The sequence below is a fragment of the Vitis vinifera genome, chromosome 15 (assembly GCF_030704535.1).
Source record: "Vitis vinifera cultivar Pinot Noir 40024 chromosome 15, ASM3070453v1".
Classification (NCBI taxonomy): domain Eukaryota; kingdom Viridiplantae; phylum Streptophyta; class Magnoliopsida; order Vitales; family Vitaceae; genus Vitis; species Vitis vinifera.
In genome coordinates this window covers 2,427,688-2,450,435 of record NC_081819.1, presented here as the reverse complement: position 1 = coordinate 2,450,435, position 22,748 = coordinate 2,427,688, and the positions used below count along the sequence as shown (strand labels likewise).

The following is a 22,748-nucleotide window of genomic DNA, read 5'->3' as shown; positions in this document are numbered from 1 at the left end:
ACAAATGGATTTTTGGAACCTAAAAAAATGCTAAGGATGGAAAATGGGAGCGTTGAAATTATTTTTAAACAAACCAAAATCTGGAAAATTATTTGAGAAATGGGGATGTGGAAATTATTTCTTAAAATAGAAAAGAAAGAAAAATGTAAGTGTAGACCCCCTCAGCGGCAGGAAGTTTTTCTTTCCTTGAGATTATTATTTTATTCCCTTTCTTTGGCTTTTATTTTTTCTCTCTCTTCTTCAGAACCCGAGAATGAGCTGGGGGTGGCAGCCAAAACAGAGCGGCCATAGGATGAGATGGGAGGTTTTTTTTTTACGGCGGGATGGGACGGGAAAGCAAGAGAGACTTGCCAAGGAAAATAGAAAGAGGGCTAGGCTGGGAGAGAGAAAGGAGAGGAGAGGGCATTGGTGAAAGTAAGGGGAGCGAGACGGAGCTTCTCTGGAAAACTCAGGTATGGCCATATTGGATGCTTTTGCTTTCAGATTTCTTTTATTTCATTTCGTTCACTTTTATTATTCCTCCTTTGCCATTGCTGGTCTTGAACGTCTCTTGTTGAGGATTAGACTTTGTTGAGCTTAAGTTGGCTTCACTTGCTCTGTTTTGGTTCTTTTCTGCCCTCTTTGATTTCTTCTGTCAATAACTGATGCATGGATTGTTTTTTAGCTTGATGTTTGATTAATCATGCCACTGTTCTCTACTTGTCTCACCTGTTTAGACCCATTAAGTGTAGCATGAGATGGAGTCTTGATTAACGGACTTTGAGTGTGCTCTGTTTCTTGAGCCTTCCCCTTTTGCTTTTGAAAAATACCAACCATTATTATGTAAACTACCTGGAAGTCCCGGGACTATGGTAGTATAGGATGGAAGTAGTGATCACCATTGATGAGCTCCGGCGAGCTGGCGTCAATGTGACCGTCCTCCCTGTGAGGAAGCGGCTTCAAGTTGACGCGTGCCGAGGCGTGGATATTGTTGCGGATGCCCCAATTTCTGACTGCGCTGGTGCTGATTTCGATCTCATTTTGCTGCCGGGAGGAATGCCGGGCGCTGCAACTCTTGGAGCTGGTGACATTCTAGAAAGCATGGTGAAGAAGCATGCTGATGACGGGCAGCTCTATGCTATATTTCGTGTAGCACCTGCTGTGGCACTTGGATCATGGGGTTTAATGCATGGTTTTGCTTTCTGGTTTGATGTTGAATTAAATGGGTCTGTAGGATTTTCATTTTTTATTTATTTCCTGCTAGTGGCTGATTCCATTACCTTGCCCATGTCATCATTCTTCAATACCCACTCACCAATCTTCATGCAAAAGCTGTTTGCTCAGGTGGTAAAAAATGAAATAAAATATGTAAAATGGGTTTATGGGCATTACACTGGAGACGTGCACTTAAAGATCACCACAATTCATATTTCTTTTATTATTTCTTCACGTTTTGGATATCAAAGTAATTCTCTAAATATTCCGGCTTTTCGAAATTTAATTTTCCGATATTCCATCCTTAAAATAATTTTTCGGGTTTTCACTTTTCGAAATTTAATTTTCCGGCGTTCCATCCTTAAAATAATTTTTCGGGTTTCCACTTTTTGAAATTTAATTTTTCGACATTCCATCCTTAAAATAATTTTTCAGGTTTCCACTTTTCGAAATTTAATTTTCCGACATTCCATCTTTAAATAATTCTTCAAAATTCCAATTCCCAAAATTTAGTTCTCTGAAATTCTAACCTCTTTCAAATTCATTTTCTAAAAATTCTCATTCTCACATTCAATCACTAAAAATCTAATTTCCTTCAAATTTAATATCCAAAATTCTCATTCTTAAATTCAATTCCCAAGGCTCCAATTATCAGATAATCTTCGGGATTCCAATTTTTCAATTAAATTTCAAAAATTCAGTTTTCACTTGAACAGTTTTAATTCCGCTTTGGTTTTCAAATAATTTTCTTTCTTTCTCTTAATTTTATATAAGCGTGAATGTCATTTTCATAATTTCATAATAATGGAATTTGTGAGATTCATTCATGCAAGATCAATCGGGCTTTGGTGGGGGTCCCACATACGTGATTTTATGATTGGTTGATTTGTTTGTCACGCGCGATTTATTTATCCTACTCTCCGACATACATGCTATTATTTCTTAATTGTGCACTAACCTCTCTCTTGATAGCGCATGGTGGCTCGTCGCCCAGGTACGCACCTACTTTCACTCTGGTAATTGTCCAAGCATATTTTGATTCTCACGTGTGCATGATTTATTTTGGGTACTCATTGATCTACTCGTCCACTGTCATGATTGCTTCATTTTATTAGTAGAGACCCGACTTTAGGGACTTAGAGGGGTGCTACGGTCTTTACCGTACCTTCCCGATAAGTAACCTGACCCTCGAACCCGATCCGGTTTTTCGTAGATCGCCTTTTCCAAAACCAGGAGTCGCACTTAGGGTTTTTTTTTTTCTTATTTTGTTTACCCTTTTAAAAATAAAACAAAAATAAGTGGCGACTCCAAGTCATTTTTAATCAACAAATCAATTTTTTAAATAAAAATAGTGTTCGCTATTCAAGTGGTAAACGCATGAGCCGAAATGCAGGGTCCACATTAACGAAACCACGTGGTCAAAAGTGGCTATGCGGCTGGATATGTGCATGTATGGGACCGGGATGGAATGATGGGATTGGCTATGAGATAGCCAATGAAATTGAGGTAGCCAAGGACATACTGCAAACTTCTCAATGGGATCCATTTCTGTAAAATTCAGCAACTTCAAGACAGAGACTGTAATCCTTTACCTCGCTGTTATTACCCATGAACCCCAAGGATGCCATGTGGACTAGCACCATTCCATCATAGATCGGGTACCAGTTGTCAGTTTCTGGTTGATAAGCCTCACTTAAAACCTGCCAGTGAGGCCCAAGCCTCTTCACGAACCACTTGCCTTCATAAACGACCCCAATGAATGGCACCATTGCTGTACTCATATCTGCAAAAGAGGACCACCTGTTCCTGTTGGTATCTCAAGGATCGGTGCACCCCTCATTCTCGCCACCTGATGGTTGTATTCTCGAAGACGGATGACAGAAATGCAGACACTGCGATATTAGAAAGACTTGCGAGCAAGTTGGAATTGCGTACAGTTGCAGACTTGAAGGTAGAAACAGCAGCTGTTAGGAAACTTGTAAAAGAAAGAGCTGGGTTGAGTGTAGAGGCCAGTCAGCAAATAATAGAGCTTTTGGGAAAATTCAAAAAAACTGGCTAGGATGGAGGAATCCAGTGTGCTTGATGGTCCAGTTTCGTCCAGAAATCTATAGAAGTGCCTGTCTTTGGTGATTCCTCACGAATTCCTCTATCCAATCTTGCTACCCAAAGACAGGACAAACTTTAGTCCACTTGTCACTGGCACCAAACTATGCCCTTCGCAACCTAATTCTGCAATGGTGCGAGAAGAACCAGTTTGAGTTGCCCAGAAAGGATATTAAAGCAGGCTTTAATGGCTCCTCCATTCAAGTCAAACAGAAAAACTCTTCTTTGGTCCAAAACCTATCATCATCTCAACCAGATGTGCAGAGAAAGGTCATTATGAAGATTCGGATGCTAACCAAAGAGAACCCAGATAACAAAATTCGTATTGCCAACAGAGGAGGAATCCCTCCTCTGGTTCAACTCCTGTCCTATCCAGATTCCAAGCTTCAAGAACACACTGTAACAGCCCTTTTGAACTTGTTAATTGATGAGGCAAACAAAAGACTCATAACTAGAGAAGGAGCCATTCCAGCTATAATTGAAATTTTGCAGAATGGAACAGATGAGGCCAGAGAAAACTCTGCTGCAGCCCTCTTCAGCTTGTCAATGCTCGACGAAAACAAAGTAACAATTGGGTCTTTAAATGGGATCCCTCCCTTGGTAAACCTCCTGCAGAATGGAACAACCAAAGAGAAGAAGGATGCAACCACTGCCTTGTTTAACCTGTCACTCAACCCATCCAATAAGTTGTGAGCCATCAAGGCAGGTATCATACCAGCATTACTTCATCTGCTCGAGGATAAAAACCTGGGAATGATCGATGAAGCTCTCTCAATTTTACTGCTTTTAGTATCGCATCCTAAAGGACGGACTGAAATTGGAAGGTTATCGTTCATTGTAACTCTGGTTGAGATCATGAAAGATGGGACCCCGAAGAACAAGGAGTGTGCCACATCAGTCCTCCTTGAGTTGGGTTTGAACAATTCATCTTTCATTTTGGCTGCACTGTAGTATGGTGTGTACGACTATCTGGTAGAGATTATGAGATGCGGAACCAACAGAGCCCAAAGAAAAGCAAATTGTCTTCTGCAACATATGTACAAATGTGAACACATCCCATGGAACTTCAATTTAGGATCCTAGCTCCGCCCAGGAGGTGCAACTCCCCTACCAGGTGGTGCTCCACGACCAGCAGCCTGAGCTCTTGCTCGCATCGCAACAGCACGACCACGGCCAACTCCAAGAGCTGAGCCCTTGCCCTTAACTCTAGCATCAAGACGCTTGAACATTGGAGCATTCTTCCGCATATCTGGAATGACCATGAACCTGACTTTGATACCACGGATAAAGACATGCTCAAGTTGAGAAACCTTTCCATCCTTAACAGTGAAGGTGATGTTCTCGAGTTGGCAATTCCAGTTGTCTTTGCATTCGATCATGCTTCCTCTGTACAATTCTCCACTCTTGAGCTCCACTATAACCACATGCCCTGCAGCTTCATGAAGCAGCTTCACTGGAATTCCTAAGCTTCTACTCATCATTTCTGCTTCTTCTTCTTCTTCTTCTCCCCCTCTCAGTCCATATAATGAACAAGATCCAGGAATCGAAGTGGCCTCGACAATGAAAAATGCATGGAAAACAGAGCATAGAAGAAACAAATAAAAATGTCCTCAAAGGAGGCTTCACATCATGAATCATCAGTGAACCTTCTTCTTAGGTGAGAAAAATAGCATCAAATGCAAATATTGGAAGGATTCTTGGGTATTTCATAACAGAGACGTGGCACACCAAGATTAACAAAGACAGACATGAATTCAGGATGATATCTCAACAACTAATAAGTGGCCTTTATTATCCACCCCAAGCAAACCAACAACCACTCAAACATCAATAGGAAATGTAATGGAGTAATAAGAATCCAAATCAAACAATAAGTCAGTTGCATTCATACCTGAGAGAACCTTTCTAGTAAGGCTCTGTTCAGCTGTAAATGCCTTAAGTCCTCCTCCAATGCCGACTAAACCGGCAAGCTTGCCCCTCTGGTCTCTCATCAGCAGCCTAGAAAATTATGATCATCTCCCCTCCTCTGTCTTGACCTCCAAGCCAAAGGAATGCTCTCGAAAATATCCTTCACCTCCCTCCAAAAATCCTTAGTCATCTTTTCTTGCTTGCCTCCTCCCAGCTAAAGAACACTCACACCTGAAAAAAAAATCTCCAGAACAACACCTCTCCAAACGCACCTCCCTCTGTTCTCGTCCAGACTTGCCTCTCTAAGAAAAGATCCCCCCCTTAAAAAAATCTCCAGCCAGCCTCCAAGACCACCTTTCTCTTAAAAAATTAATATACTCTCCTCTCCCTCAGCAAAATATCCCCCTCGTTCTCAGAAAATCCCTCCAACCAAAATACTCCCTTAGCTCCTCTAGCTTTTTTTTTTTCCAACCAAAACTTCCTCTCCTAGAAAGAATCTCTTGCTGAAAATATCTCCTGCCCCGCACCCGTCTCCAAACGCACCTCCTCCTCTCTGCCAAAATATCCTTCTCTCTCCTACGCTCCTCCTTGCAGCAACGAAAACACCACCTCCCAAATAACGGCTTGCAGCTTTTTCCAAAATCTTCTATACAGGTCCCTTAACTCCACTACCTGATTCCCTATCAGCCACCAAGGAGGCGACACGTAGCTCGCTGGGAGTCCTCCACCTGCAAAGAATGGGCTGCAAAAAGCACACCTCAAAAGGGGGGTCTACACAAAAATATGTTTCCAAATATGATTTTAAAAATTGTTTTCAAAATCTTAGTTTAATTATTTTACAGATTTTAATTAAAACATATATTAAAATAATAATTCAACAAAACATAACTTTAATGTAACTATTCCATTAAAAAAACTTCAAAATTTGAAAGTAATTTATCTTATAAAATTTCTCTTGACATCTAAATGTCACAATTTATAATATTACTTTTAAAATCATCTGAGAATGGTATGAATATTATATTAAATATATTGTGTTTAGATGTAAAATTTTAATTAGTTGAATCTATTTTGACTTATTGAATTATATATCATGTTTAATATTAATTTGTTTAATTATCATGTTTCATATGTAGGATAACCATTAATCCTATCTTAATATTATGCATCTTAACACATTAATATACCTTATTTAATTCAAATAATGACATAGTTTAGAAAGTGTTTGATAAATCAATTTAGTAACATAATATGACTTATCAACCTTGTTAGTCCAAGGGTTCTCCTAATCATGTTTTGATGATAACAAACCATGATTAAGTTACTAATTGGTTTGAATTATAAAGAATTTCAGGTGTTAATTTGGAAATTCATCAAAGAACCTAATGGATGCAAGATCAAGACTTTTGGAAGACCTTTAATCATAGGAAACATATGTAAGATGAATGCATGGGTGCACTTAGGATTTACATATCATTTCTTGCATATTTGAAAAACTCAATTTATGCTTTAAGTTACATTTCCATCCAAAATCCGAAATCTATTAAATGAACCTTAGACAAAACGTTTCAAAATTGGCATATAATTTTACATAAAGACCTTGCCTAAGTGTTAGAAGCAAAAAGACTAGAAAAAAATAGGTTTTTGGGCAAAAAATGGTGAACCGGTCAAGGCACTGTCCAAATCGGCTCAACTGACCAGGGTATCAGTTGAGCTGTTCCCTCTTCCCGATGGAGGTCCGGTCGAGAGGTGCACAAAGCACTCTCTCTATTCCAGTAGCCTTTCCTTCCCAATCAAGGGATCAATCTTCCTGGTCGAGGGTAACGGTCACATACCTAGCATTAAATACTCCAACGACTAGTGAATCGGTCGACCCCCAACTCGATTGGTTGAGGATGACTTTTGGTTTTCTTGGCTCCCAAGGTTAGCAACCTATAAATAGAGAGCTCTACTTCATTAATGAGTAAGAGAACACTTGCATTTATTTGTTTACCTACTTGTTCTTGCCTCAAAAGCTCTCATTTCTTTTCTTGGTGCATTAAATCTCAATTTGCATATCCTTTAATGCACCTTTGTGATTCATCCTAGCCTTGAGTTGTATTTAAGCCTTTGTTAAGCTGGGTTGAGAGATTCATATTTGTTAATTGAGTGTCAAAGCCTTCAAATGAGTTGAAACTTGAATAGATTGTGTAAGAGCTCATTGGAGTCGAAATCCAAGTGTAAAGGTGATTAGAAGCTTGGTTGAAGCTTCAAGTTAGTGGAACCCTTACTCGATTAGGAGCTTGAGGAGAGTGGACATAGATAAGGAAGTGTCGAACCACTATAAAATCTGAGTTTTATTTCTCTAACGTTATCTCTTTATATTTTTTTTTCTTGTGCTTAAATTTGTTGTGTTTAAAAAGAATTTTTAAAAACCCAATTCAACCCCCCCCCCCTCTCCCCCTCTTGAGTGTTTTTCTCTTTTAAAACTAGCCTTTATTTTCTCAAACCTAATTTAAATTATTAAGTAGATGAAACATATTTTGGTAAAATAACTTAATATCACAACTTAAAATAAAAATAACTTTAATTATTAAGTCAAAATAATTAATTTATTCTTAATTTTAAGTATTTTTTATTTCATCTGTCTATAATTATTAAAGGTATATTTTACAACTATGACTTTACATTTACAACTCATATTTTATAGTAAATATTTTTTAGCTATCTTATGTATTTATAATATTTCAAATATGATTGTTTAATAAATAAATTTATTGCTTAAAATTAATAAAAATATAAATATGAGTTGTAATTAATGAGGGTAAATATATCAATTTGATGATTTAAAAAAGAAATTGAAGTTAATTTTATTAAACAACCTTAATATTTAAAGTAAAATAAATAATAAGTTTTAAGTCAATAATTTAAAAATAATTTAATTTAAAGTCAATATCATTATAAGTGATTAATTAATAACTAGTAAGTGTTATCAAACATAATTCCTTATTTCAGCATTCCAAATTATGCCTAAGAGAAAATAAGAGGTCTTGAAACACTTTTATGGGTTGAATCAATCCAAACACCTTTTATTTTTATTTTTTAGTAGAAAAAAAAAAGCAAAAAAGAAAAAAAAAAGCCTTAGAGAGAAGAAAAAGAAGAGAGGGGAATGAGAATGATAATTTTAAAAATTAATTGGTTAAAAGAGATTAAATAATTTCTAAATCTTTGAATTTAATCACTCTTATGTTTTTACTTGAAAAATAACTATATTTTTATATAAACATCCTTTATCATTTCAAGCATTTACATACAAGTTTTAAAGGACATGGTTATTTTAAAAAAATAATAATAAGGATATTTTTGTGTAAATGAAGCCAAAAAATGATGAAAATTTAAATTTCAAAAATTAAGTTTTCAATGAGCCTTTTAATAAATAAATAAAAACCTAATTTTAAAGGAAAATTAGGAATCAAGAGTGAGGTTTTTTCCATCATCATCAATATGTGTTCTATTCATTCTCATGATTATGATTTTAATATTTTATTAATATGACATATTTTTTTCCTTTTTCTACTATATTATTTTGGTTTAGTTTTTGAAAAATTATTTATGTGTAGATTAATTTTTTCAAAAAGGTCAATTTAATGTAGAAAGTATATATATATATATGAGAATTTATTGGATTATGGGAACTTGTGGATAATCATCCATATTGATGTATATCTCTTTGTGACTCCCTATAAAAGGGAGATACCTCTAATGAAAATTCATTATATTCATTTCCTACATTCTAATTTTTCTCTCCGTGCATTCTATTATCTATTTTTTACTTTTCTTCTTCTCTCACTTTATTTTACAAGACGTCATCAGCACGAATAGTCTCTACAAAAGTAATAGAAAGAATTTTCTTTATTCAGAGAAATAAAAAGATGTTTTTTTCTTAAGAGAAATATAGACTCTTCTCATTTCTTTCTCATAAAAAGGTATGTAATAAACTTATATCATGATTTTCTACTTTATTACCCTTTGACTCTTTATTTTCACTTATTTTATTCAAATGCATAAATATGTACAATCCCTAATTATTTATTTTTTAATTATACGGTATAATTGGAAGTTATACCAAACAATATTATATATCCAGAAGTTATAAAATAAATAAATAAATGTTCATAGTATAAAGTTATGTACAAATCTACATAATGAAAGTTCATAACTTGAAGCTATGCACAAATTTACATAAAATAATTCACAGCCTAAAGCTATGTATTAATTTGCACATTTTTGCTATGATAAAATAATCATAGTTTGAAGCTATGAATATATATATATATATATATATATGTATGTATGTATATTAGACTTTAATTCATATTTCATATTTATACATTTTTACCACATTTATAATTGATAAATTTTAGGTTATTATATTTTTAGATATTATTTACTTGAAATATTGTTAAAGCATTTTATTAATAGTTTATTATAATAATTGAAATATTTTTATTAATATTATTCTATATATATAGTTTTCAGATAATGTCAAACCTTACAAAGTTTGAATTTGTTGTTCTCAATATTTCAAGCAAAAACTACTTATCTTGGGTTCTGGATGCTGAAATTCATCTAGACACTACAAGAAAAAAGTGAAATAATGACGTTTTTTAAGCGTCAAGAAAGGTAAAAGATGACGCTTCCCTGAAGCATCGTCTCCGCTCCTGTCATTAAATGTTACAATTAACAATGACACTTTCAGGAAGCGTCGTATTTATTAATGCTTTCAATGGCGTTTTAAGAAGTGTCATCCTTGAATAATGTCAACAATGACAGTTGTGGAAGTGTCATCTTTGAACATTTTTTGTTGAAACAATTTGTATAAAATTACCATTCTTGACACTTATGCGAACGCCATCTTTGATTTAATTTTATTAATGACACTTTTAAAAATGTCTTCTTTGTTTCACGTTAACAATGACGCTTATAAAAGCATCATCTTTGAACAATTTCTATTAAAAAATAATATTTTGATTCCATTATTAAAATAACTGATTTCTTATATAATTAAATTTAAAAAACAATTACAACCTATAAAATAAAATCAAATTTTATTAATTAAAATATATCCAAATATTGATATACATGAACCTAGTTTAAACAGTTAATGTAACCACCTATATATATTAATTACACATAAACTTATTAATTATACCAAAATATTTCAATAAGAATTTCTAATTCTAACATAAGAACAAACATTGGTATCAAGACTACAAAAATAAACCATACTCTTTAAAAGCATAGTTCAACCTCCTAATGAGTTCACTGATGTAATCTTCATGGTTTTTGACTTCGCCTTCTTTAACACAATGGTTTCTCTTCTTTTAGCAAACAAGTTTCCTTTGTAACCTGTAAATAAAAATAAGGAAGAGTAGAAAACATCTAAATTATATATACATACAATAAATAATAAGCATAAATGAAAGTATAACTTTCACAAAATTAATTTAGGTTATCAAGTTTGCTTACATGAATTAGCCTCTTACATACATGGATTGTGCTCCTTTCAATTCATTATAAGAAAAAAAAATTATATTATGAAGTGTTTTCGAAATAAAATATAACAAATTATTCTAATGTAGATAAAAAGCTCTTTATTGTCATCTCTATGTTGCACCTATAGAGCATTACTTTAAAAAAGACCTCATAAAGAATTCATCAAAGTAAAACTAGACATACAAAATATTTCATAAAGGAGACCAATGAGTTGAAACTAAATAAATAAATTCGTACTCCATCAACAAAATACCTTAACTACAATTTCAACTAACATATTATGCTTTCCCCAAAATAAGGAAAAAAATGTACTTCAATTTTTTATTCAACAACATAGAAGAAATAAATTTTGTTTTTATGAGATAAAATATTGTATTTTTAGTATAAATTAACAGTTAAATTAAATCTTTAATAAACTCATAGACTCTAAGTGAATAAATATGCATTAAATGCTTATTATAAAGTGTATATATGAGTTAGGGTTGCTCTGTATGGACATTTAATGGTGACCTCTTAAAGCATTCTTGATTAATACAAGAATAAGTCCTATAATGCACAATAAAAAAAAAATATCAAGGTCCAAACACGATGAAAACCATCATGTTATCACTATGTTATGATCAAAATTTTATCTAATTATAAAAGTAAATAATTAAATTATAAAGTTATAGTATAAATAGAATTCTATCTTATTAGCAGTTAACCCCTTACTCCTAGTTGTCACAATCATTACCTCCTACTCTTGTTCTCATATAGAATGATAGCCTTGTTTTTTTTTTTTTTTCCTATATTCTTGATAGAAGACCACTTTGTCTAATTAGTGCAACTAATTGCACTAAACAATATGAAGATATATTATTGAAAAATATTGAAAGTTGGATCTCTTGTTTATTAATATTATAAACAAATATTTTAGAAAAGATAGAAAAATAGAAACATGTTGAGGAGAACACAAATTTATGAACCCATCTATAGAATAGTCAAACTTTTGTATTTCCCTACTGGTATTAGTTGTGGTCAATAATAAGCCATCTAGAGTAACTTTTGGCAATAATTTGATTAATATTTAATACCTAAAACAAAACAAGAACAAGGGATAGTAAGAAATCAAACCTTAACATGCACCTCTTCTATGTAGAGGCTACAAATATGCAATGGAGGAGCAACTACTATTATGATGTTATAACAGCTTAAGAGATTTAGACTCATTTAAATTTTAATATGCTAACTACACTATGTAATATAATAGTCAATAAGGAAAATACAATTGACATAATGAAAATAATTAAGAAACCCAATCACAATACTAAATATTAACCAAATATATATTCAACCTAAAAGTTCAAGAAGTAGTTGAATGTTTTTATGAAATAAATGATAGAGAAGTCATGCAATTTTAATAAATTTATTCTAGATCTAAGGAGAAATTAAAAAAATAAATAAATTGTGATTTAGGCTGTGATTCAGCCTTGAGGAATGGTAAATTAGGAGCAATAGAATTAAATCAATCAGAAGAGAATAGCCGTAGAAATTTCAAAAATAATAAAAATAGTAACAAGAGTTTAATTGTACTCACTTTTCATCACATACTTTTGATGGTGGAGTAGAACACTCTATCCCTTTCTATCTTTCACTATTTCTTTCTTTCTCTCTCTTCCAAGCTAGGAAGAGAAGAGTGATCTATAAATAGATAGATAAATATATTAAAAAAGAAAAATTATAATTAATAAATGAAAACATGAAGAAGAGAGATAAGATGTTGTGATGGTGTCTAATATTTCTATTAACATTCAACTAAAATTACAATTCAAGATAGAAAGAAAACATGGAAAATCAATCACTGACACTGTCAAATTCCTAAGCCAAAATTACTGTTGGTACAGTTTAAGTTAGTATTTTGAATCTTTAATGCCATTCATCTCCTACATCATTAAAACAAGCCAAATAATTGTTGCAACCCCCAAATTAAGAAATAGAGAGAAACATCAATTTTTTAAAGTTAATGGAAATTTAATTTGAATTCTCCATTAGTAAAAAAAAAAAAAAAAAAATTCTTTACGAGTAATATATTTCCAAATATGATATAACATCAAAAATTAAAAGTGACAAATCATAATACCCCAAAACAATAAGAGGATAAATGAAACATGACATAAACATTAACTAACCCAAAATAAATATGCAATAAGATGAAAATTTACCTAAGCAAAATTAGCAAGGAAAAAGGAGAAGGTAGTTGGGTTGAGAATGGTGACCCTTTATTATACTATGAAAGCAGCAATGAATCAACTTCTTCACAAGCATGATGATGTTAAGAAAAAAGCATCTCAAGTTTTGACTTTAAAATTTGAAAGAAAAGCAGTTAGCTATGAACATTAAGTTGGGTTTAATCATACCTAATATTATAACTATGAAATTATTATAACTAAGGCAATATAACTTACTTTTTATTTGGAGTTAGATTTTTCCAACCTTAATATTTGGAATGAGAAAAAATGGTGTTAGAGATTAGAGGATTGAAACAAGGAGCAAATTATTCTCAATAACTCTTAAAGAAACTCATAAAAGTACAAGTTTGAAGAATGAAAGCTTTAAGAAAGGATTTGGATTAGTACAATGTAAGGATCCAGACACATTTAAAGTTTTAAACAAGATTGGCCAATTAAGTAAATGCGATTTATAGTTATTAGGTTAATGCAAATGAGCTAGTTGGGCACTTACTTGGTTGGGAAAGTGATGAAAAGTATGACTCCTAGTTGGGTAATTACTTGGTTATTTAGGAAAAAACTTAATTTTAAATAAAAAATAAAATAAATAAATAGTTTTTGTGAGATTTTATATGAAACTTGAGAAATAGTAAGAAAAAGAAAATAAATAATACAAAGGCAATTTCATTTTCTGTTTAGTTGGTTTCAAAGATATAAAGAAAAATTAATGAAATAGAATAAATTTTTTGAGAATTTATACAATTTTAAAGGAAGAAAATTGGAGGATTGTGGTAGAAAAATAAGAATTTAATTTAAATTTTTATTATATTTTTCTTTTTTTGTTTATTTTCATTTTCATGTTTTTTTTCTCCTTATACTTGGTTCAAATTTTCTGTGAACAAAATCTAAGCATAAAAGTTTGTTGATATATATATATATAGTTTGGTAAGGGGTCATTATAAACTCATGGCAAAATTGTTCAAAGGCTAAAAAGAGTCATTGATGAGATGATCTTAGAATCTCAGAATAATGTTTGTGAAGGCAGAAAAAATTCTTGATGATGCCCTAGTTGTGAAGGAGTATATCAATTCTAGAAATAAAGAGACGTGGGTGGCTTGCAATTTTTATTTTTTTTTATAAGCAAGAAAAATTACATTAATGGCATCTAACATAAAATGCAACAAAGTAAACAACTAGGTGAGATTTCCTATTATTGGTTTTGGATGAGATGCATTTTAGACAGAAATAGTTAAGTTGGATTAGATTTCCCTTCCTTTTCAGAATCACCCACAATAGTAGCAAGAGAGCCTAAGACCTTTTGAGTAGGGTAGAAAGTATAGGTCATTGGATCAAAAATTCTGAAACAGGAAGATTCAAGAGAATTCCTAATGAAATTTAGGATATGTAGTGTTTATTCAGAGAAAAAGAATAGGTAGTGCTTGTGTAGCTCATCGGAGAAAATGGGAGAAGGAAGAATGATAGGGAATTTCAGTTTTAATTTATCTATGAAAAACTAATCACAAAAAGTTACAAAAGTTGCAGCTAGAAGGTTTGAAGATTGACTAGAACTTGGATGCTCATTAAGGTCACTAGAAAAGTTCATCATATGGCAATAAGCCAAAATTTCAATGAGCTTATCTAAATTAAATAATATGATTTCCCAATTAAGTTTTAACCCTTTGCTATGGCTTATTAGAATTCATTTCATTATAGTACTTTGGAAACAGGCAAGTTGGTGGATATGATCTATAAAATGAAATCCACAAAGCCTCTTTGCATCAGTGTTCGCAAGAATGATCTAAAGATTGTGATGGACTTGATAGCTTTGCTCTAACATTTCTGTTTCCTTCTAGGAATCAAGCAGGATTGAAAATCAAAATTCTTAAATAACTATATCAACCATTGTTTGCTATTAGAAAAATCAGCACTACCAATAAGGTAACACATCACAAGATTCCATCTATATATACTAATAAGGTCACTCACATATATTATACTTCAGATATAATCTTCATTAACATTGAAGAAGTGGGAGTGCATCACCTGAATTCAAGATGAAGCCTTCTGCAGTAGTCTTAGAACTTCATAAGCTCCACTGAAGGAGTAGAAAACCTAATACACTTTGAGACCTACAAGAGGCAAAGGCAATAAATGTTTAATCAGAGCATGGTCCATGCATTGGAATCATGAGGCTATGGGTCAAATACCAGAATTTTTATCTGCATCTTGGGCTTGATAAATGGGATTCATTGAAGTGTTTTCCTAAAGGTCAAATACCAGCATAGTCCCACTAATTTGTCTTATTTTTTCTTCATTTAGTCCAAACTATTTATTATAGGATACAAGTGATTCAAGCCCCTTATTCTTATGCTTCTTCACCACCATAGAAAAAATACCAATTATTTTTTTTTATATATAAAGAGAATAGAAGCAATCTCAACAACACCACACATATTCTAATAAACATTCACATCAATTATAGGCCTTTTGGCAAAATTCAAAACTGATTATTGCAATGTTTAATAAGAAAAATGTAAAGACAAAATGGTTGTAGATCTCCAAATTGTGATATTTTCTCAAAAAACTGAAACTTAAATAGGGCTCCAACCTATCTCTTAATCCCAAATCTTAGACATCTAAAGAAATCCATCCATGAGAGACTAGATAAAGAACAAGTAAAAGAAAATTAGAAAGAATTCCATTATGTTTCCTGTTTTATGCATTTTTTTTAGGTGTTGGGAATCAACATTGAAATGGGAATTTTACCTTGTGATTTTTGTCACATTTTGAAACGCCTAGCTTATGTTTTCCTCTTTAAGAAAGCATTGCAATTGTGTTTTTTTTTTTTTTCTTGCCACGTAATTCAAAGAACAGTTGTTTCAGTTTTTATATAAATAACTAATTCCTAATTTCTAGATAGTTTAATTAGTATGGTTGAATGGCATTCTTTTGGCACAGAGCAAAGGTTCATGCTGGAAAATCTTCTGCTTAGAATAGAAAAACACAGGAAAGAGAATCATATTTTGAATGACATTAATAAGTGAATCCCTTCCAATCAGCTCTATACCTATAGGGTTTTTTTTTTTTATCTCAAACATTAGCTTTCAAGTGGCCCAACCCAAATCTTACCAATGCTTAACAGATAGGCTCATGCTTTCTTCTTATTGTAAGCCTTTGACCCAATGCTGCTCCTTCCATCCTTTTTTTTCTTAACTGATGTAATCACTTCCAATAATGATATTATAACATTTGAATTTCTCTTACATCTCTACATATGGATGACAAAGAAGATTTTTAAGTGTGTTATGCTAATTTTCTTCTTGTTTAGTCAATGAGGAATTTTTTTTTTTGTACCTTTTATTTTTTTTTAAATTAAAAAAAATTCACATTTAATTTCAAGGGTCTTTGTGGAATCTTCCATGGACATGCACAGACTTCTGAAATGGATTCAGGGGAGGTGAGGAAAATAGTGACCATAGATGGAAATTCGTTGCAAAACATAGGCTCATCATGTTTTTCAGTCAACCAAGAAGAAATTTGGAGAGATTTTGAGCAAAAAAAATCAAATGGTAAGACTACAAAATAGCAGGAAAAACACTAATAGAGATTAAGACTGAAAAATAGTAACAACATTACAAGGATAACATGTAAGCTTCTATCTTTAAAAATAAATAAAAAATAGTAGTAACTTTCAAATGAAATATAATAATTTTTATATGAAAAGTATGGATTTACCTTATGTCTTATATCTTTAGAAACAAAAAACAGGAAGTATATCAAACACATAATATAATCATCTACCCAAAACTACTACAGCGTGGATAGGTTCCAAGAAGAAAACAATATTGCCAAGTGCAATAATCTATAGACCACAAAATATAAAACATCTTATTGGAAACTACAGTGGAGACTGATCGAAGACTAAGGAAAATAACTTCCCAGATGAAAATATTGAAATTCATATGTTCAAATGTAGTCTAAATTGCATAACCTCATAAATTTCTCCAAATTGTCAACAATGGATGTGAACACATAACCCCAGTAAAATGAAGTATGAAAGAAAACCAGAAAACAAAATCTTGATATGAATGGCCTTACCACATTAAGCTTCACTACAAAGCCATGGACCCTAGCAGAGCACTTGCCTCCATTTCCTTTTTCATCATGTCACCATGGACTGCTATAGAAGTCAAGGGACTAAACACCAATGCCAATGACTATAAATAACAGAATATAGATTCAAATATTATAACTGGCTATCAAGAGTAGAAAGGATCCATGTCCTGCCTTGGTAGAAGCTTCAAGTTTCATTCTCCTTTCATGTTGCACAGTATGAAATGAATCATAATGGGGTATTTTTGAACAACCACAACATGAATCCAAGGACGGAAAGATAGGTAATACATAATAGATATTAGTACATTGTTTAAATTCATGGCATCCTGTACACAAGATTTTGAAATTTCCAAACGCTGTGTGTCATTGCTGTGCATTATTCGGAAAGGGTAACAATCGGAATGGAATTTGAATTAGAAATGATAACCCAATGCCAAATTGAAGTGCATAGCCTGACAAAGTGGTAAACAAAATTCGGTATCCGATCAAAAATACGAACCTCTATTAAATGAAGGTCTTTTCACCTTCCAAAGTGTGATTATCAACTAGTAATGCAGATAAAATCCCTCATAGTAAACTGGCCATCATATTTTGAGATAAACACAAGATAGTTAATTGATGATTAAATATTTCTAGCAAGCATAAAGTAGCAATACCACAAAGGGAAGCCTTCAACTAGATGAATAACTCTCAAGGAGGCTCTGTTCCAGATACTCTGCACAAAAGTGCAACCAAAATTAGCTTTAAAAAAATAAAGAAAGAAAAACAATAGTTCAATGGGAAAAACAACATGTGAATTTACCAATAAAAAAGGCTCCATCGTATACCATACAAAACTTACTAAACGTCCCTTTTACTTAATGACATAGAAGATAAATCAGCAATAGAACTGCCACACCCCCAACTAAGTTGGAAACTTGGGAATTCAAGTCAAGAATCATGATACAAGTAGGAATTGCCACTATAGTGATGACAGAAATTTGATACATTTTCAAATCCTACAAGGATCTTATACATGCAGAGGATTATTCATCCATAAAAATATGAAAATTTGCAGCTTTGTTTCCACAAAAATGCAAAAACTCATTCCAAACAGCCAACCCTTCAAGTCACAAATTCACAATCTACGGAGTCCCAATTTCTGAAATCTTTCCAATTAAAAATTTTCACTTTTGCTAAAACTTTTTACCTTCCACAATAAGATTTCTAATTTCCATGCCTATGTTACCTCCAGTGACCATCATCTCCATAAAGCTTCATTTTCTTCCAACCCATGGACTCCTCTATCTGGATGGTCCTTTGATTCGAACTATGTACATTGACCCCCAAAATAAATCTTCCTAACCAGAAGTAGATCAGATTCGAGTTGGTCTAAGAACAGAAACCTTCACATTTTCTGGCTGCTTCACAGAGGAGATCGGAGCAGGATCTTGAAAATGAAAACCCCCAAATAGCTCGGCTACTCACCAACTACACGTCGTTGTTTCACGATGTGATATATCACCCCAATATTGTCTCCCACCTCACTTTTGATTTCGTTGCCACTCAAATCTATGAGATTCCATTACCGACAAGTTAAGAATAGTTGTAGATTAGAGTCTGAATATAGTACTCTTCCAAAGGTTAAGGTTTTTCAATAGAGAGAGAGAAAGCTTAGGGTTTTCAACGAGAGTGAAGGCCTAGGGTTTTCAACGAGAGTGAAGGCTTAGGGTTTTTTACGATCTGAGGGTTTAGGTCTTCGAAGGGTTTCGATACTCACAACTGGTCTTCTAAGGCTTGTCGGGGTGCTAAATTTGTCTTTTGACAGGTGCAGCAAATCATATGGAGGTAATGGGAAATATATTACATTCTATGTAAGAAAGAAAATGGCGTTTTTTTAGCGCCAAGGACGCCTATTGAAATGTGTATACAATGATGCTTAAAATAAGCGCCAACGTCTTTAAACTTTTACAGTTCAATGACGCTTATAGAGGCACCATAGTAAACAAGCGTCAACATTTTAGTATATCTAACTAAATAATGACGCTTTTTCAAAAGCGCCAAGGATAAGAGCGTCCTTGTTTTGTTTTTTTGTAGTAGTGAGATGCGATGAATCTTGGAAATACCATTAAAGAATGAAATGATGCATCCCTGTAGGATTGCGCCAAAGCTTTGATATTCCTTCGCCATCACATTGATGAAGGATTAAAAGGTGAATACCTTACAGTCAAAGATCTTTTCATCCTTTATAATAATCTAAGGGAATGATATGACCACCAAAAGACCATAATCCTTCCAAAGGCATGCTATGATTGGATGCACTTGAGATTACAAGGTTTCAAGTCTATTAGTGATTACAACTCAGTCTTATTCAAAATTAGCTCACAAGTAAAATTATGTGGAGAAAAAGTCACTGAAGAAAATATACTTGAAAAAACATTTATGACTTTTCATGCCTCGAATGTGCCCCTACAGCAGCAATATCGAGAGCGTCGTTTCACTAAATATTCAGAATTGATCTCATGTCTTCTTGTGGCTGAACAAAATAATGAGTTTTTATTGAAAACCATCAATCTCATCATATTGGATATATGTCATTGCTTGAAGCCAATGCCACATATGTTTAAAATCTTAGACATGGACAAGGATGTGGATATGGATGAGGTTGATGTAGAGAACGTCATCATAGTCAAGGTCGTGGTAAACACAATTCTTCTCATCATAGTGGTTCTCAAAGTAAAAGAAACAACTCAAACCACCAAAAATGGAATAATTCAGAGGCACAACCTGAAAGGAGATAAAACCACAAAGCAAACATGCTCGTGAGAATAAGTGTCATCGATGTGGAATGAAAGGACATTGGTCACATGCTTATCGTACTTCAAAGCATTTGGTTGACCTTTATCAAGCCTCAATAAAAGCAAAATGAAATGAAGTTGAAATGAACTTCATTAATAGTGATAGCCCAATGAATCTAACCCATTTAGATGTTTCAGATTTCTTTGAGAATCCTAACGAGAAAATTGTCCATCTAATTGGTGATGGAAATATTTGTTATGATTAAATATTATCTTTTTATTTAGTTTTTTGCAAATAGGTTTATTTTGTTATCATCTTTTGAACACATTGTTTATTATTCGTCTTTTATAGTTTATTTCACATGTTATTATTTCTCATTTAAATTCTTTTCTTTATTTATACTTGAAGATACATGGATCTCTCTCATACGTTGATACATCATGCAACATCCAATGTAGATGCATGCCTTGTAGATTGTGCCACAACACACACAATAATATTTTGATTTAGAAATTTGAGATTTTTTTGGATATATGTGAAATATATGACTTGGTCATATGATTAATAAATTGATTTTGCATGTCAATTTTCTTTATAGCATGTTTTTATTATTGAAAAAAATTGAGTTATATAAAATAATATATATTATTTCACGTTGTCACATATGGTGTTTTTATTAATGCAATAATTTCATTATCCAAAAATAATTTTGAAATTACAATAGGTTCAACTATTGTTCTCAATATATTGTGTTATATTTTTACATATATGTTCTGATGAATTTGTAGTATTTCAATTAAAGTTTTGAGCAACAAGATGCTTTAAATCATGATATGTTCTCTTGAAATTTTGATTTATGAATTAATTTTTGCACATTGATTTAGATCATAATAAAATTTTGAATAAAATTATTGATCTATCACTACAATTAATTTGATTATTAAAATATTTCCTAGTTATTTTATGTATAAATTGCTTCACACTTACAAAATCAAATGTGTGAGATATTTAAGAAATATATAACTTTAAATTATCTTTTTCATATTTGTTTTATTGTGTTATATATGCTCTCATTGCTTTTACACAACTTATTAAGTTAAGTCATCATCGATGACTAATATTTTTCCATTGATTATAACTCTTTCTCTATGATAATATTTCTTCAACTCTATTAAGGTGAGGTCTTTATGAAATGTTTAATGACTTATTATTTTGATGAAAATCTTGTCTCATTAATTGCACAACATTGATGACAACTAATGTTGATACTATATCAGGTGATAGAAACTTGATTAAAAGTTCTAGAAGAGCTTATATTATGTCACTAGTAGTATTTGATTCTATGTGAATGACACTTTATACGATGCTAGATTTAAAAGAATCTTGTAAGACCAACTTGGTCCCCCAGGGTAAAAGGTCGTATGGATCTACATTATAAAACCATGAGTTTTTATTTAGTTACTAGTTTACCTATACACTTAAAAGGTAGAATGACATGTTGTCCAAATTATCATTTTAATGAGACAATTTTCTTGTTGTTAAGAGGAGAAAAGCCAGTTCTAGAATAATGGTGTGAAATTATTTGGAATGTTTTGATCCTCATACTAATCAATTTGAACTGGAAGTTCAAAATACTATTTATTTGCAAGAACTTTCAAATCAACTACCAAATGCTTTCATTGATGCAAGGAAAGTGACAAAAATCGTTTTCACTGACCTAGAATATTCCAGTATGAATTGATGTCCTTAAAGGACAATTAAATAATGCGTTGATGTCCCTGAAGGACGATTAAATAATGAGTTAATGTCCTTGAAGGACAATTAAATAATGAGTCTAAGGCACGCTTGAAGCGTGGTAGACCCTGAAAAGGCAAACACATTCCCTAGGAGAGGAAAACACAAGGAAAGATATATAAAATGTGGCATTCTTGAAGAAGTTGCATATAAAATGAGTTATTAAAATGACTGATCAGTCTCAAGCAGCCTTTGAAGAGACACGATTTAAACAAGTAGCCCTATGAGAGACATGTTTTACAAGTAAATCCTGAAAAGGTATAAGTATAGACTTGATATTGATGAGATCTCAATTATTTACTTTTATATGGAGAAAAATGGGATTGAAATACTTTTGTCATTGACAATTTATTTTCTTTCCAAATAGATATTGACATCATAAGAAATGATGAGGATTCCAAAGTAGAAACTATGAATGAATGTCAACATACAAAATATTGGTCAAAATGGAAAGAATACATCCCGAAAAAATTAGACTCATTAGAAAAATGAGAAGTATTTGGACCTATAGTCCAAACAGCTAAAGTTATCAAACTTGTTGGATATAAATGAGTTTTGATAAGAAAGTGTAATGAGAAAAATGAAATCACGAGATATAAAACGTGACTCATAGCTCAAGGTTTCTTGCAGAAACCTAGTATTGACTAAATGGAAACATATTCTCCTATGATGGACGCAACCATATTTAGATATCTAATTTGTTTAATAGTCTTAAAAAGACTGGATTTGTGTGTCATGGATGTCGTTACTGCATATTTACATGAATCTTTAGATAATGACATACATATATGAAAATCCTTGAAGGATTTCAAATGCTTAAAGCAACTAATTCAAAACATTGTAGCATATACTCAATTAAGCTACAAAGATCCTTGTATCGATTAAGCAATCCAAAGACATGCGGTACGATCACTTCAATGAATATTTGAAATGAGAAGTATGCATGTTACCTTATTTGTCTATGCATATTCGTTATGTTGAATATTTGCAATTATTATAGTATATGTGGAACACTGAATTTTGTTGGAACTTCTAAAGAGCTTACAAAAATAGTTGACTATTTGAAAAGTAAATTTGAAATTAAAGATCTTGAAAAATAAATTTTTTTCCTCA

At 32.3% G+C, this 22,748-nt stretch overlaps 2 protein-coding genes and 1 long non-coding RNA gene across 8 annotated transcripts; 1 reads left to right on the top strand and 2 right to left on the bottom strand.

The window, feature by feature from the left end:
- Nucleotides 1-3,046: 3,046 nt before the first annotated feature.
- On the top strand, nt 3,047-4,368 carry LOC109124023 (U-box domain-containing protein 15; the record flags this gene model as incomplete). The annotated part of the gene is given in 3 exon segments (XM_059743286.1): nt 3,047-3,238; nt 3,240-3,355; nt 3,357-4,368. Coding segments are annotated over 3 exon segments (1,320 nt in total), but the record flags the coding sequence as incomplete, so codon positions are not given.
- On the bottom strand, nt 4,305-5,784 carry LOC109124003 (small nuclear ribonucleoprotein SmD3b). The gene has a single exon (XM_019225473.2). It carries the CDS (start codon nt 4,776-4,778, stop codon nt 4,377-4,379), a length of 402 nt encoding a protein of 133 aa, XP_019081018.1. The 5' UTR covers nt 4,779-5,784; the 3' UTR covers nt 4,305-4,376.
- Nucleotides 5,785-10,275: 4,491 nt separating this feature from the next.
- On the bottom strand, nt 10,276-19,056 carry LOC104881723 (uncharacterized). Of its 6 annotated transcripts, none has more exons than XR_787676.3 (5): nt 17,046-19,055; nt 14,991-15,076; nt 12,317-12,420; nt 10,714-10,747; nt 10,276-10,593 (listed from the first exon to the last, which is right to left on the bottom strand). It is a non-coding gene; the product is annotated as an uncharacterized LOC104881723 (long non-coding RNA). The 6 variants fall into 6 exon arrangements; XR_002031914.2 differs by lacking the exon at nt 10,714-10,747 and having other exon boundaries at nt 17,046-17,778; nt 18,253-19,040; XR_787677.3 differs by lacking the exon at nt 10,714-10,747 and having other exon boundaries at nt 17,046-17,778; nt 18,292-19,039.
- Nucleotides 19,057-22,748: the final 3,692 nt, after the last annotated feature.